General features: G+C 36.9%; 1 protein-coding gene across 1 annotated transcript in view; it reads left to right on the top strand.

Annotated features, from left to right (window-relative positions):
* The window catches only part of LOC145690206 (putative RNA polymerase II subunit B1 CTD phosphatase Rpap2), a 28,270-nt gene extending 17,872 nt beyond the window's left edge, over positions 1-10,398 (top strand). Inside the window, exons 6-7 of the mRNA XM_081764874.1 lie at positions 1,718-1,867; positions 7,075-10,398. Of these exons, the coding sequence (XP_081621000.1) occupies positions 1,718-1,867; positions 7,075-7,234 (310 nt within the window). The 3' untranslated portion in view covers positions 7,235-10,398. The remainder of the gene's footprint in view (positions 1-1,717; positions 1,868-7,074) is intronic.
* The last annotated feature ends 7,700 nt before the right edge of the window (positions 10,399-18,098 follow it).

The following is an 18,098-nucleotide window of genomic DNA, read 5'->3' as shown; positions in this document are numbered from 1 at the left end:
GTTTGAGATACGACCCTTCGTCAAATTGTTGAAGATATATAAAATGAAAGGGTGCTCAAAATCAAGCAAAAGAAGGGTTTATTTTTGAAAATTTTCTTACGCTTTGCGCTAACCATGGTGGCGCTTCGCGGCTGGTTTGTTGACCTCAGTTATATGTCGTCGTATGCTCCCGCCCCGGGCGCTGATTTTCCACGTCATTGTACTGAATTGTTACATTGATGGATTCTTTCAATCAATCTTGAAAAGTCACATGTCATAATATGGTACCAATTGTTAAGTGTAAAGATTTTTTTTTTTTAAAGTTGAAGTTTTATAAATTTGAATCAAACTTAACGTTGTAAGGGATAAGGGATTAATCTTTAAGAATTACATATATAAGGTGAGCACAAAAACAGTTTCTGATATCGACAAGATATAACTTTAATATCGAAATGACTGTACTGCCCAAAGTTTTACAATATTTACATGAACTTAAAAGGGTTTTGATTAGAATCACGAACATTCAGTGTGCACTGCACCTGTTACGTGGCAAACATCGAGACTAATTAAGATCCACCCACATATCCTAAAGCGTTTCTAGTGTAATGCAGTTAATAGCTCCACTGATGCATTCTTGAAGACCACTCAAAGATTTTCGAGTAGTGGAGGTAAATAGACCTTGCCCTTTACAAACACCAAGTCACACACGGTTAACTCCGGTGATCGTGGAAGCCACTTGAAGAAATTGTAGTCATTGGGCCCAACTCGTCCTATCCATCGGTTTGGTAAGTTATACAAAAAGCTGCATACATGTTGATCCCAGAATGGAGATGCTCTATCTTGTTATACAATTTAATCACCTCCTTCTGAAGCAAGTTGAGGAATTAGTCAGCATTCTTGAATAACTTTCACCAGTGATTGTTCCTCAAAGAAGAATGGACCGTACACTGGACGTTCTTACACCGCCCCAAAGCACAGATGGACCCTGTCTCAACAAATGTTTTATGCCATTTCATAATAGATTTGCGCGTAGTGGATCTACATCAAACTTCCGATTAAATACAAACTCCCCTACCAAAGCACCGCTTGTTTCGGCAAGTTCTAGCACGCACCATCTTCTTTGCTGCGGAGTAAACTCCATTTTCGACATCACTGCTCTCTAGCAGTCTGTATCTCAACTAGCGATTCTGGAAAGAGATATATGAGAATATTTTGAGTTAACTGAGCTTCCAACAGAATTTTTAAAAAATATTCGTATAACTCTTAATTATATAACATCTTGTAATAAGAAACTGTTTTCGTGCTCACCTGTATGATGGTATATTTAGTTAGAATAAATTAATTCCAAAGCGCTGATTTCAAGATGACTTGCCTATCTGGACGCTTCGAAGCTACTTTTTGCTGATTAGTTTCTCTTCCTAGCTTTGATCCCCTTCCCCTAGTGTTAGTGTAAAAAATTTTTTGATGCAACTCTTTTTTAAACAATATTAGACGTAAGTTTTTCAGATAATTTTTCAGAATTCTTAGAGATGCCAGCAAAGACAGTATCCCTTAAATTCAGTTTATCGTATTTGTATATCTTTTACTAAAATGTAAATTGAAACTTAACCCTGAGAATATATATATAAAAAAAAATATCTTACATATTACTTAAAACATAAAAAGCGGATAATTTGTAGAAGAAATTTTTATTTAACAAACAGAGAACGATAACATTTTTTTCTTTGTTTCTTTACAGCTTGCCTGATTTGCTCAGAACGTTTGGCATGTTGGCTAGAGATGTTAGCAGTGAAATTCGCAGTATTATCGACAGCTTTTCATTAGGTGCTGACAATATTACGTTTAAACCAGCAGAATGGAATCTTATTGGGTTGATTTTGATTAAAATGTAAGTACTTCTTAAGTGTATATTTCACGTTTGATACATAATGTGCGAGGTTTTGTAAATAATGAAAAACAATCAATTAAGTAAAATGGATTTTTTTTTTTTTTTTTTAAATAAAGCAAAAGTTCTTGGGCTGCTAATAGTGGCATACGCTTTTGAAAAAAAGAAATGTGCTTCCTGTAATTAAATAATCTACATATTACAGAGTTGCAGTATATCAAGGAGTTCCTCATATGTGTACGCTTTTCTTATTTTCAGGGAAAATCTAAATAAACTCTTGGTTTGAGCTAAAAATTGCCATACACGACTTTAGCATGTAGCTTAGGAAAAGGTACCAGCCCTATACCGCAAATTAAGATGGCATATTCAAACAAGCGAAAGAACTGAATTAACTGTTTCGCGCGTGTCTTTCAGTAAACATATACTTTCCCCTTTTACTATTATTATTATTATTATTATTATTATTATTATTATAGAAATGCAGTACCTTGCATAACGGTTGGTTTCAAAAAACATTTGTGCTATGCAAAACCGCATTGTTCGTGGTCTATTAACGGAGACTTTTACGTTAATTTGTTCATCACAAAAATTTCCGGTTAATAAACGATTTTAAATATGAAAATTATTTATTTTTATAATCTTCAGTAATACTGCATATCCTTCTAAACATGTGAAAGTTGTTTAAAAGCAAAACAAAAATGCGTATGTATTTTTCAGTTGTAAATAAAAAGTGAACTCTTTCATTTTTATTCCCTGTAGGGTCAAGGGTACGGATGATTAATGGAAGTGAATGTTTATGGAAAGAATTCATGGAATGAGAACGTGGGAGAAAACGGAAGAATCCCAAGGAAACCCACAAGCACGATGCCCACTACAAACTCTCATGACCTAGGTCAAGGATCCCACGCACAAGTGAAGCGCGTCACCGTAAAGCTTCCGTGTCTCCGTAATTTTCATTGATAGTTAAAAACACTGTATCATAAACCAATATTCGACTCGATTCATACAATATTTCTATCTACCTTGGTATACATGCATACTATCTTTATTAAATTCTTATTACAAAAGAAAAGAACGCCTCAGTCTGTGAGAAACGCTTATTCCTAATAGTAACACTCGCCGCTCCGCCATGTGTATTGCCTGTCTGGATGATGTCAATAGATGGCGGTAGCATAAGGCAATTTGCAAATTTAAAACAATTATGATAATTTAATTGCAACTTAAAAACTGCATTGTGTTAATTTAATTATTTCAAAATACGACAAGGGCTGTAAACGTATTTAGATTTTAGTATTATTATTTGTGTATTTCTACAGTAATACGTTGTGACACTTTTAATTGCTAACTTAAATTGTATTGCGTCAGCTTAATTATTTGAAAACGGATAGCAATGATGCTGAACATGAACGTAGTTTGCTATTTATTATTAAGATAAGGACCGTAACCATATTTAGGTTTGAGCGTTAATATTTAAGTAACCACAAGTTGATGGGCAAACTAAAAGTTAAATCTAAACAATTACAGCTGTTAATAATGGACAACTTTAACCTATAGTGTATAAGAGGAACAATTAATCATAAGCGTAAACATGTTGTGAGTAACGCTAATATGCAAACTTATGCAAACTTTTAAGGGTTCGGGTGCACGAACATCTAAGCGAAAATATTTAGGTATTCTTAACCGTTATTATAAAGGCAAGACACCTTAGTCTTGTAATGTAAATTATAATTACGGTATCGAATCCAGGCCATAAATTACATAAGGTGTAACTTAATTATTGTAAAAAAACGTCGAGATGTGATTCCCGACACCGACATAAAAAGAAAGAAAAAAAAGTTTGTATAATTATATAGCATGTTGAGCATATTGCCAGCTTTAGCGAGGGCCGAAAGTTCGAAACGGAGGATATCGAAAATCAATAAGCTTAGAAATGTCGGTCTAGAAAGTCTAGAGGTAGCGTTGATGTTCAAGACGTAGTTGTTCAGTTCACACACAGGTGGCACTGTCATAAACTCATTTATTCATTATTTTGGCCGTATGCAGCTCAAGCAGTTTAATTCTCTTTTTAATTAAAAGGACTAGCACATACTAGCAGACGACGTTTCTATGTGTGTGTGTGTTCTCTCACTCAGAGGTGCATGTGGGTGGTGTGACCTTGATCAGCACTTCTTCAGCCAATCACAGCTCTGTCCGCCCTTACGTCACTCAACGCGTGAAACCCACGCGAACAGCGAGAGCCGAAGAGATTTAGCGGGAGGCAACTTACTTGGCGCCGAACAGACGAGTGGGTAACAGCATATTCTACCCTGCTGCAACAATACACTGTGTAGTCATGTTCTTTGCATAGTCGAATCTAATTAATTTTCACAAGATAAGAAACATCTATACATATTATTGTCACAATTGTCCTCTCCTAGTTTAAAAGCTATGTAAGTATTAATATAATTAAAAATTTCGAATCGATTGACGAGTATTTTCTGCGATTGTGCATGTCATCTCCTATGCCTCGTGGCTGTCTATTTGGGGTACATGGTGCAAAATTTACTTTTTACTTATTATTTGTGTAATTTGTTAATTTTCGAAAAGATGATGCTGAATCCTTTGTGTCTTTAAAGGTTGTACGTAGAAGTTTTGCTTACGTAGTTGGCGTTGAAAGAAGTCATTTCACATAATTACTTGTTTCATCGTCAACGCTCGAGCAAACGTCCTATTTACGACTATCAATTATAATGTTTGCTCTATCTGGATCATCATCCTATGAAGTAAACGTTATAGCACATGTGTTCAAGACGCTACAGTACACGAGTGCGGTCATTGTGCTGCGAGTTGAATAGGACAAATAGCAGTGCTCGGATAAAACACAATGCTTTATTCAAACCGTAAGCAGGCCGACAAACTATTCATGTACGGTCGTACAGAAGACAGTGGACGTGAAGCAGCACGACTCTGTCAGGAACGTTTTTCTAACATACGCCAACCATCATACAAGATGTTTGCAGCAATTTATTAGCGCATGTGTGAAACGGACCGTACCACCTGCCCGTGTGGATAGAGGTCAACTCCGTCATGTGCGAACACCTGTTATGAATGAACGTGTGTTAGAAGCTGTGAACATTGAGCCAGGTATGAGTACGAGGGAACTTAGCTGTGAAATGCATGTAAGTCACATGATTGTGTGGCGTGCGTTACGTGTAAAACATTGTAAATCTTTTCTTATAAATAATTCTATTTATAGCATCGACGGATTTGAAGAAAAGTGTAAATTGTAATTTTCTTTTCTTTCTTTTTATATATTTGTTTATATGCTGACACTGTCTATTGCAACAAATGTTGTTTAATGATGGTAAATATTCTATTCTATTGTATTCATGAAAATGCCTTGTACCCATACCATTTGGACAGGTACACATTAGGATCTGGATTAATCTGTAAATTCACGTCTCGTATAGTCTCGGTGCTACATAGATTTGATTTGATTTGAGTTCAGCGTCCCGTTTAGTAGCGAGGCTATATGAAACGTGAACTTACAGCTTAACATGGGATCCAAGTCACGTGGACTACCGCCGGGAATCGAATTCGAGTCTCCCGCGTCAAAGGCGCGTGCGCAGCCCTTATGTTTAGGTGCTCTCTAACATAGCTTCGGTGCTGAAAGGAACGATAAACTAAAATGCAAGTATCTTACGCAATTTTCGTTGCTTTTTAAGTATATTTTAATGAAGACTGCATGTCGTAACAGCCCATCATCCTTTTTTGTAGTTCAATAAAGCCTTGCAGGGCATATGGAAATCCAGAATCACGTGGAATTCTGCTTTGGTTCACGGTGATTTCAGTTCCTGACATCAGTGTATTACGATTGATTGAGACGGTGTTGACAAACGAAGGCGAAGATGCTAGAAGCAAATTATTTTTAAAAATAGTTTGGGTACAGGTTAGGTAGGAGATAAGGCAACCTGTTACATTTTGTTTCCGAATCCTAAGCTGAATCGTGAATGGCATTGTTAATATTTTGTGAGAAATCAGTACCTCTTAAAAACAAATAAAAAAAACTACACTAACTTATAAAAATATTGTAAGTGTCCACGACTATCATTTCTTTCTTTAAATTACTTAAACAAAATAGAAGAAATCGTTTTACGACAAAAATAAAAATGTATGACGTAAAATTTCCAGAAAACGCAAAACACACGGGTAAACATAAGATCTGGCAACCCTAAGATCAACCAACAAGTTGATATGATGTGTTTGAGTTGTTCAGTTCTGTTGAGAAAAAGGTAGTAGCAACTACTACCGAAATTGTACAGATTTAATTTTATAAGACATATTAAGGCGGCAGTTAAAAAAGTTACCACTATTAATTACTACTCTGTAATAGCTTGAAAGAAAATACTGCAAATAAAATATTACACATATTTAAATACCAACAAATTAAAGCATATTGATATCGGCAAAGATTAAGATGAGTAACTCATAACAGAAATTAAGTATGGTCTTCGTAAGAATGAGTATTGAAGAGAGTACCTTATATGATTATTTAGAATTCAGGGAATGAATAAATTCAAGACAGGGCATAGAACGCTAATTACTATGATACCATGTTCTTTTTCCTGAACAGCTACACACCTTTCACATGTGAGGTCAGTGCTTATATTAGTGGTGGGCTCAAAAACCGGTTTTTCGGTTTTTAGAAAAAACGTTTGTTTTCTTCAAAACCGGTTGTTTTCACCGAAACCGGTTATCGGTTTTATCCAAAACCGGTTCGGTTTTTCACCTGATCCGGTTTCGGTTTTCTTCAAAACAGATTCCGGTTTTTTTCCAAAATTTGTTCTATTTCTGACGAGAATGGTGTTTCGTTGTTCTCCGGAAATCGAATCAATTTCCACAGAAGTAGTTTTGTGTTTTCAAAAAGTAATGAAACCGAACCAGTTTTGGAGAAAACCGAAATGTCGGTTTTTCGGGTTTCGGTTTTTATAGAAACCGGTTTTCGGTTTTTATAAAAACCGGTTTTGCCCATCCCTAGCTTATACCTTTATGGATTGTACCACAATTCCTGTTGTGTTTGAACAACCCATTGTCTCTGTATTGGCATTTTAAAATTTTGTTCTCATTTATATGCCATTGGCTTTAATATTCGATAGTATATAGACTTTTTTTTTAACACTACGAAAACACAATTTCCCTAAGTATTTATTTTTAATTCTTTTTTTTTCTAGGTTATCCCTACAAAATGCAAGAGTAAAAGCCTGTTTGGAGGACGTCACAGTAAACAAATACATTACCATGATGTTGCTTGGATTTCAGTTAGACGGTGGCTACTTGGATAGGTTAATGACATGGCTTATGGATATAGATTATATATTGTATAAAACATGAAGAGTTGTTATGTGTATAATGGTTTTGGGCAACGTACTTTTGACGAAATTTGTATTTCCTGTGTGCAACCTTACATAAAGTATTGGTACCAGGTGTTTTGAGCTCTTTATTTTCCTAACCATATAATTGTCAGACAAGTAAGTATTGTAACTGTATTAATGACACTTTGTGATGGACAAACACGTGTGCATGGGTTTCCTCCCACTTTCTTCATTCCATCATTTCATTCATTTCTCATCATTACCTTCTCCTTTAGCCTAACCGCCATAACCGTGGGACATAAAACTCAAAAGCTTTCATTTCATTTGTATTAATGACAGGCTGAACGACCGATATATTTTTGCGCTTTTTAAATACATATTTACTGTAGAGCCGCTGTAGTAATGCGTACCTACTAGTAGGACAACTCGGTTCAATCGCTGATGGGAATGGGATTTTATTCTCTTGTTTTTCCTGTCCCAGTGCGATCCAAAGATTCATAGAACTTCTATGTGGAGAAACTGGAAGAAGTAGGGTGGTTAGGATAACGAGTGTGGTATACCAAGGTCATGGAACTGTGGAACCTTATCTGTGATCCGCCCATGGACCACACTTGGCTTGTTTCGAATGGAGAATGGGTACATCAAATTTCTGAATCCAAGACGATATTTTTTGCTAGAATATCGCATCCAGAAGTAGAGGGTCGTCTTGCTTTCATAATATATAATATGAGACACGGGTCTTAACAAGTCTTCTAATGTAATTGAAATGTTTTTAAATCTTTTGAATAATAATAGAGTTAAATATCACTCATAAAGTAATTAAAATGGTGTCTATCGCAAGTAGCTAAGTAGCGTGGCACCGGGTTCGATTTCCAGTGGAGGGTCGTTGCAAAAATAGTTGTTCATGTCTCACTTTAAGCAGAAGGGTCTCTGTCTCAGGTAGCATCGGTGTTTAAAGACCGCCAAATCAATAAACGAATCACCAAATAAGGAACAATTTTTACGTAAACAATGAAACTGTTTGACTGACTGTTCTCAAGTATGATACCTGTCTCTTTCCCATTCTTACAGATATCCCGTACCTCTTACCTCCTCAATTATTGTCGAATTTACCAGTCTTTTGCGCAGAGTCGCAAACTCTTCAGAAATCGGAATGGTTTATCTGCAAAGCGGATTAGCGAGATTTCGCTATGTTGGCAGGTTGTTGCTTGACAGTTGAGTTATTTCAGGTCTCATTAAAAGCTAGAGTAACTGAAACTTTGTTATTATAATATTCAAACCAATAACGAAGCAGTACAAACAAAAGATCTAAACTTTCTGAAGAGTCCACGAAGGACTGCAATCGACTGATGGGTTTTAGTCCCACCATTATTTCTGGGTTTTTTGAGATTCTCAGCTGATTTTCCGAAAGTTATGTCCCTACAGAAACCACATATGGAAACTGTCAACTGATAAAGAAGACCACCTCAAGTGTCAGTCTTATTGGGTTTATAATTCGCGTTATATACTATATTGAATTTTGTTCTATATACTGATAAATCTACCTGAAATTTTTGAGTTGCCCCTGAAACTCATTTAGCTCTATCTTTTATAACCAAAGAAACTGGCTTGAATGAGAACGGAATATAACGTGGCATTTCTGAATCTCGATAAATAAAAATTTCTGATAATATAGGAAACAAATTATGGTGAGAGTTCCAACACAAAAAGCATTCAAAACGGAAGTTTATGTGGCACTTTTCCGACATGCAAGTCCAGCAGAATACTTTCAATATCGAAACTGCAATCCAAGCGGAAAAGTCTTTTCAGAAAAGTATAATTCATATACACATATTCTCAGAAGCTATAAAGGCAAAAACTGAGTCTCACACAAAAATAAATAAATAAAGGATCATATCACTGCCAAAACAACAGCCCAACGGTCTATATTTCCGTGTTTTTATCCATCTTTGGTGTATGCATGCTGATAATATTGTGCAAATGTGTGATGTCAGCTGATCGCTGCCCAGTATGTCGGTCAGTACAATATGCAAATTTAACTAATTAACTTACGAGTATTTTTTCCATTAAATATTACAAAACTATTTCCTTTGTCAATTGTTATACTTTTATTTGGTGTCAATGGACAGAACTATTACCACAAGCACACAAATAACAATATAAATAATAGGAAATGTGTTCATTTCCTGAGAATTTGACATGTATGACTGCTTCTTCTATACAACTAGTCCAGTTCTGTTGCATTTCAGGGTAATGAATAAAACTACGACGTCGATTTACATTTTTTATTTAAGTCTTTCAGTAAATAGGAAACCATCCAAAATTAATCGTATTTTAATTTTAGTGACACAATTAATTATATAAATAGAAACTCGAGTTCGCTTGCTCCTTAATATACTGTCTTTCGAGAAATAGAAAACACGTTTTAATACTTTTACGGTGTAAAGAGTTAATAGTCATAAATGCATATGTTTACTTTTTCTAAAATACTATAATCAGTATTTCCGTAAACAACATTTGAATATATCTGGCTGAATACACAAAGACAAACAGAATATTACTAACATACAAAAACTTCCCGATATTTTAATATCTTTTTACTGAATAAAGAGAAAATTGACTCTGTAAAATAAATAGAAAGTCCAGGTACAAAAAATAGAAATTTTATCACATCAAACAAATTTGGTAAAGCTAATTTGATTAAATGATTGCGTAGTAGTTTTGTGTTTGTATGTGATAGATGTGTACAAGACCGTTATTTTTCCTGTATTCTTTTACTACGTATAGTGTAGAAGCTCTTGAATTGAGAAGAAAAAATAAGCATATGATATGGTCATATAGTGATCATGAATACTGTACTAAACGAATCCCGCATGTCCATAAAGGGTAAATAGGAAATCAAAGCGCAGTGGGAGTAAGAGCCGTTATGATAATGGAAGTGCTAATTTCATTGAGGGGCAGAGTTTGTTTAGTTTGCTGATACTAGCAGTTGTTTAGTGATCTTGTATTATGTGGGAGTTTATGTAGGAAAACCTTTGTTAAAAAAGAGACATAAGTTGGTATAATGTAATATATAAGAGTAATGTATGTAAATTATATGTAGTTATGGTGATATTGGAAGACAGTTGTTGATATGCGCTATATCCTTATATTTGTTGTGTAATAAACGTTACGAATTGATAATATTTGTATACTTTCATCTATTAAGCTGAAATACGTAGATGTTATGTTGTTTATGCCATTAAAAAAGTTTGAACCACGATACATAGTTGTTCTTGACTGTTGAATCAACAGAGCAGTCCAGAAACGAAAGAAAGAATTCCTTCGTCTAAATCAGAAGAGAGAGGGAAAATATACCCAACGCTGTACTCAACTATTTCATCAACTCACTGCTTGCTGAAAAGTAATCTTGGTTTCGAGACTAATGTTAGTGCTTTCAGAGAAATGGGAAAAACAACTAAAAAAATTCATAAATAGACATATGTCTCGTTACTTATAATGAATTTATATATGAAATATCTATATTCCATTCACAAGTACTGTGAAAGTTCTATCAGTTCCGAAGATGTGACCGGTGAAAAGTGGTTCTGGAAATAAACATTTCATTATTGGTTTATTGTAGTTATATCAAATGGAATCTTTAGTTTAACATCCCAGAAATACGCCCTGAAAGCTAATGCAGACAGATGATGAATGTCCAAAGTGGTGGTCATGAAATAAATTGTGGGATGAAAAGGGGGAAGAACTTAGAAAACCACGAATACGATGTTGTCCAGCACAAATTTACATAGCATAGCCAAATGATCTCAGAACCTGACGTAAGCGCTTTATCCTTAAGCCGTTATACCTTCATTGTGGTAATCAGGACGTAAACTTTTTTTTTTTTTTTTTTTAAGTGTTGCCTATCAGATGAGATTTGAGGCCGTCTCGTCTCATCGGCAACACTAATTTTTGCATATATAAACATACACATTCACACAGCACCTGTAATCGATAATCATGGTGTGTGGATATGCTGTTATATCTCTATATTATTTGAAATATGTATGTTCAAAATTAATACTTTAAGATACAAAATGTTTACCCGTAGAACGGAAAAACATATAAGGGCTTAGCAAATATTGAGAAGCATAACGAAATACAAGTCAATTATAACTACTAGCCTGTTATTGCAAAATATATAAAATGAAAATTTCGCGTTGCGTTGACGCAAATTTTTACGGAATGGGGCCCAAGCTCTAGACATTAGTAACTGCCACGCGGGAATGAAATATTTTGATCTATTTGTGAGACAAGCAGTACACAATTTCTTTTATGGAAATTAAAAAATGAATGTTCCAAACATTAGGTTTTCAAACGCTCAACGTCAAGAGAGAAAAATTATTCTACGAATAGAACAAAAAATATGTGAGATATACTTTCTCTTTCGTTCTTCACGGGGGAGCGTTGAGGTAAGCAAAAATCATCGAAATTTACTTTGTGATCGCCTGAAAAAAAAAGGGAATGATTAAGTTAAGGAAAGAAATAATACCTCATACAAGACAGTGTTCAGTTTGTCATGGCCAACCCATATACCCTTTCTATTAAAAGGTCGCACTCAGTCTTTCTTTAGCATATAAGCTAATTTCGTACCAAAAGAGAGCATGAACCCAGTGCTCGTGAATTCATGAGTTTTGAAACAACATACAGAACTCATTATCTCTTATTGGAGTAGGGTTTTCAAATATCACAACAGTAATTCCTATTCTAAACATGTCGTTTAATGAAAACCTATTAAAGGAAATTTCCTACCCCAACTGTAATGCACATTTCTGTTTTAATTCACTATATACACTGTATAAGAAAAACACAAAACTTGAAAATTAATACTGAAACCAAACAATAAAACTAATTTCTTTCCGTAAAGCCTACTGTTTCTTTGTATTAAACAAAACTTATTTTCAATGCACTGTCACTTTCCCACAAATTCTCGAGTGTATTATTACTTACATGTAGTGTCCATTAAAAGTCCAACCTCCTCCGGGCTACAGCTTGGTTTCTGAAAACTCTGCCACCTCCTATACTTTTCCTGGAATCCAAGTGCCCTCCAAGTTTTGAAACAGATGGTAACATTGTGTCGGAAAAGGGTCCGTCTGGTCACTAATTTTTCCCTTCGACTGTACCTGTTTGGAGGACTGTCCCCAGATTTTTGTGTTCCTTTTGCAATTTATTACACAACTCAGTTTACTTCTTCGTCAACATCTTTTATTTATCCGAATGAACTCTCCGTAGCTGCTTCTTGAATATTTAAACCAGACATTTTCTCCAGAATAGTATCTTCCATTTTACTACTATTTTCGAAAGATAATGTTTTGGCTTCCGTATAACTAATGTAACTGTTGAAACATTAGTTATATACTTGAGATTTTTACCTTTCTCTCAAACGCCTTTATTTTTCTTGGTGTCCACACTCGAGGAGGAACTAACTATAACGTTAATGGATTATTAGCACTAGGCCTTACGCTTACATATACAGGTTAGTGCTATTCTGTTCTCAACTTTAACCTTTCGAAGCTTTGTTGACACGAAGCTAACTCAATGGAAACTGAAGGAGGACTGAACTACAAGAATTCTCTGTTTTTAAACAAGACAATTTTACTTTTTCCCTTACCGTAATTTTGTCCTCTTTAGGGGTGAGCGAATGAATGCATTCTGTGTTTACTTCAGGTAAGTGCCGGCAAAACGCAGGGGCAACAACTAATGATTGGAAGCATGTCGACAGTGGAACGCATTTCTCTCCCACTTCATATGTTGCCCAAAATACACGTATTGGGTGCGAGTTTTATTTTCCAAGGGCTCCATACCTGTTTAGTAAGAAAAAAACAAATAATCTTTTTGCTGGTTCAGATATACGAATAATTCGTGATCAAACTTGTTGACTTTAAATGGGGTGGTCCTAAGTTGTCTCAACACTTTGGCATCACTTAAAGTCGATTTCCGTCCACTGCCGACCTTCCTTTCCACATTCATACCCTTCTCTACTTTCGACACAATATTATACACTGTTCGTGTTGAATACTATACACTCTGGCAGTGTTTCACAAGATCTGACTTTTTAACATTCGGATTGTCTTTCCAATATTGCACGATTATTTTACGACGCTGTTCCTCATTTAACGACAAACTCATTTCGTTGTGCGTCATTCTTCTCCTGCACTTGCTAATAAACGACAGATACACTAATCTTCCTGCATAGCTCATATCGTGTGCCACAGTCCACTGTTGCCAGGGTTTGCAGTGTTGCAATTTTTTTTCACCATACGTTATAACGTGAGTGAAGAAAAGCCTGTTGTGGAGCTCATTCTGGAATTTAAAGCAAGTTCAATGAGCTATATATCCTGCATCCACTTCTCGTGATTTTTATTATACCTAGTCACACCATAAATACTGTCCCAAGTTTTAAATATATCGACTCAAAATGGTTCGAGATATTTTAATATCCTAGTTATACAGGATGCATTATGAACTAAAAACACAAATAAATATTCAAAATGACCACCATTAGCATGCACACAGTCCTTAAGTCTTTGTGGCCACTTATCAATTGCATTACGCAACATAAACTAGAAAATCTGAAGCTGCCTTCCGAAGAGGCTGCTTTAAACTTTCAACATTGGAAATTCTCTTCTGAAGTTTGGACCACAATTTAAAGTCCAAAAGGTTTAGGTCCGGACTTACAGAAGGTCAATCTGAAGTGGAAATGAGTCTAGAACATTTGCCTCCACCCACTGCTGGGTTGTCCGTACCTTGTGTGCTGGGGCTGAGTCCTGTTGGAAGCTCCAGTTATGTCCATGAAAAATACTGTTCATGAGAGACTCGACTAGTCTTTCAAACACTGTCTCCTGACACGCTTTGTCTGACGTTTTGACCCCCTTTTCACAGAAATGGAGCTCCGTTGTGCCCTCGTAGCTTATACCCCGCCACACCATGACTGAGGCAAGATGTTCAGCCTTTGAGTATTTTCAGCAGCTTTTCTACGGGACGTGGCATATATACTGTCATTTTGGGCATTGGAAGTCTCCTTAACACTGAAAATCTTTTCATCAGTGAAAAGGATTCGACTGTGACCATTTATTGAGTAATGCTAAAGTAAGCGCTTTGCTTCTATGAGCCGCTGGCGCTTCAGTTTATTTATCAGTTTTTTTTTTCCCCCGTTGTTTGTATGCATGGAGTTCCAGGTCACTGCCTAACATACGAGACAGACATTTCCGATATCTTTAGCTTACGAACCATAACTGACTGTTTCCTAAATGGATTTCGTCGGACACGCGCCGCCACCGCTTTCACAAGTTCCGGTGTTTGTACTATGCGTGGTTTTCCTTGCCGCAAGCGATCTTTCGCAGTTCCAGTCTCAATAAACGGCTGGTTAGTGCAATAAACGAACTTCTTACTAATTTGCAACTTTTGGAAGCTTTTGAAACTTTCCCTTGGTTATTTGCCTACCTTGTGCAATGCTATCGCGGCCACACGACTTTTCATAATCGCCCCATTTCATCTTGAACACTTAACAACTAACATCCTTAAACTTCTTCAGCTCATCCAGCAATGACTCAGGCTTCACCATGCTACTCTTGACGTCGCTCGCTTGTACAGGCGGAAGTACAGTCACTCTCAAAAGTTGGGGTAGTATTTATAGTAAGACTAGGTATAAACTGACCAACGTTTTAATATCTTTCATTAAAACTTTATAACTCTCAAATTCTGAGAAGAAATTAACCATTACCTCAGCTGGGAATTTCTTTGCTGTGTAACGCTTTACAAAACGGGTGAACGTATCAACCACGACTAATGCGTGATTAGGCCGTAGTTGTCCTAGTTGTCCATGTAGACCTACAATTCCAGATCAAGTCCTTTACTAATTGGCTTTCCTTGAGGCCGAATTTTGATTAATGTTCTCCCTGCAAACAGTACACGCGACACAACTATTACAAAGCTGTAAACCATTTTTTCTCATATTAGGCCAATAATAATTTTCTCTCTCGGAGAATTTCAGCAAAAGAAGAATGATCACTCTCTTTTGCTATGTGGGCGACATGACACAAAGACGCCCATAAAACGCTACGCATCCAAATGACAACTATCTCCTCATTCTGATTTTTAAAACGGTGCATAAGAATTATGCTATCAGAAAGGCAAGTGACTCTAACTAAACATCTCAACTTTTCCTTAAGTTTACTAGAACATTTTAGTCATTATCACTGTATTGCGAGCGGTTAGAAATAACGCAAGTAAAAGGCTAATAGTCATCGCAAAAAATAGATCACATCACTAGGAAGTACTTTCGAAGAACGTCGTCTTCATCGTCAGCCTAGGCACACTTCAAAAAGGATTTAAACCATAAAAAGAATTTTAAAAATGTGCGAAGTAAAAATCTTGTCACTAGAATTAGACATATGTTATTCACTTGTCACTGTTGTTTACTGTTTTTCCATTACCTTCCAGACGGCGGAAATGTATAGTAAAAACACTGCTCCGAATGGCATTTGTGTCACCTTTGCCTGATTGAGTGCCGGTTTCTCCTTACGAATGTAATAAGCATCGTTAATTTTCCGTTCAGTTGTTGTTTTTCGCTTTTTAGATCTAATATGAATTAGCAATGTTGTGGTTATTTTCTTTGAGATGTGATGCCAATCCTGATAACTGTTCTAAGCTACGAGATTTGATGTGCGAATGTGCTTAGCGATTCTGGTACAAAAAATCCTTTTTGTTTGGCCTATATATGTTTGGTCACATTGACATTTAACTCGATAGATGCCACTACTTTGTTGGGGATCACTAAAAAATAGTTTGAAATTTGTAATATATTTTTCTATAGATTTAGGAGGAACTTCGGAGATCAAGGGGGACACTCGATGTTATATTTAGGCACTGCCTTCTTAATTTTTGCCGAAATACGCGGGACCAGGGGGGGGGGGACCAATCCATTTGTCCTCTTCGGCATTTGTTGTTGGCCGATGGTGGGTGGCGTCGATCTTCCGTTGTACCTGTTTGTAGCACTTCAATAATAAAGACTTTTGAAAACCATTTTGTTGTCCAATTTTAAATATTGAATTTCTTGGTTGTGGTCACCAGGAAGATCACAAATTAGAAGAGCTCTCCTAAAGGAGTTTTTCCAAATTTGGAATATCTTCTATTCGATATTGCTTTAGTTTTATCAATTGGATAAATTACATCTTCATGGTCACCTTTTTCATTTTCGGCGGATACAGTGGCTCGGTGGTAGAGCGCTTATTTCTGGTGCGTGGGGCTCCTGGTTCGATATACATACATAAGCAATTTAATATTGAGATATAGTACGGTCATAAATATTCTTGAATGGTAAGATATCCTACTGACCGCAGTATTATGAACTTTTCAGGACAGAGTGTATCACACACAGACGATATATTATAATGTGTGTGTGATACACTATGTGATCAAAAGTATCCGGACACCCCGAAAAACATGTTTTTCATATTAGGTGCAGTGTGCTGCCACCTACTGCCAGGTACTCATTATCAGCGACCTCAATAGTCATTAGTCATCGTGAGAAAGCAGAATGGGATGCTCCGCGGAACTCACGGACTTCGAACGTGGTCAGGTGATTGGGTGTCACTTGTGTCAGAAGTCTGTACGCGAGATTTCCACATTCCTAAACATCCCTAGGTCCACTGTGTCTGATGTGATAGTAAAGTGGAAACGTGAAGGGACATGTACAGCACAAAAACGTACAGGTCGACCTCGTCTGTTGATTGACAGAGACTGCCGACAGTTGAAGAGGGTCGTAAAGTGTAATAGGCAGACATCTATCCAGACCATCACACAGGAATTCCAAACTGCATCAGGATCCACTCCAAGTACTATGACAGTTAGGCGTGAGATGTCAAAACTTGGATTTCATGGTCGAACGGCTGCTCATAAGCCACACATCACGCAGATAAATGCCAAACGACGCCTCGCTTGGTGTAAGGAGTGTAAACATTGGACGATTGAACAATGGAAAAACGTTGTGTGGAGTGACGAACCACGGTACACAATGTGGCGATCCGATGGCAGGGTATGGGTATGGCGAATGCCCGGTGAACGTCATCCGTCAGCGTGTGTAGTGCCAACAGTAAAATTCGGAGGTGGTGGTGTTATGGTGTGGTCGTGTTTTTCTTGGAGGGGGCTTGCACCCCTTGTTGTACTTGCGTGGCACACTCACAGCGCAGGCCTACATTGATGTTTTAAGCACCTTCTTGCTTCCCACTGTTGAAGAGGAATTCGGAGATGGCGAATTCATCTTTCAACACGATCGAGGACCTGTTCATACTGCACGGCCTGTGGCGGAGTGCTGGACTGTAATGGACTGGCCTGCACAGAGTCCTGACTTGTATTCTATAGAACACCTTTGGGATGTTTTGGAACGCCGATCTCGTGCCAGACTTCACCGATTTACATCGATACCTCTCCTCAGTTCAGCACTCCGTGAAGAATGGTCTGCCATTTCCCAAGAAACCTTTCAGCACCTGATTGAAAGTATGCCTGCGAGAGTGGAAGCTGTCATCAAGGTTAAGGGTGGGCCAACACCATATTGAATTCCAGCTGTACCGATGGAGGGTGCCACGAACTTTTAAGCCATTTACAGCCAGGTGTCCGGATACTTTTGATCACAGTATATATATATATATACGAGGGTGGGCTGATAAGTTCTCGGCCCAACCCAGGACTTGAGCTGCAGGCATGAAAGTGTGAGGTTATTCAACATAGTCCCCTCGAAGGTCAACACACTTGGCACTTCGATGCTACAACTTCTCCAACCCCTCAAAAAGAAAGAAAAAAAAAAACCTCAAGGTTTGCAAAAAAAACTGTTCCAACTCTTCCGC

The sequence above is a fragment of the Thermobia domestica genome, chromosome 7 (assembly GCF_964235325.1).
Source record: "Thermobia domestica chromosome 7, izTheDome1.hap1.1, whole genome shotgun sequence".
Lineage (NCBI taxonomy): Eukaryota > Metazoa > Arthropoda > Insecta > Zygentoma > Lepismatidae > Thermobia > Thermobia domestica.
Note: the sequence above shows the minus strand (reverse complement) of the source record. Positions and strands in the feature narration are given on the sequence as shown.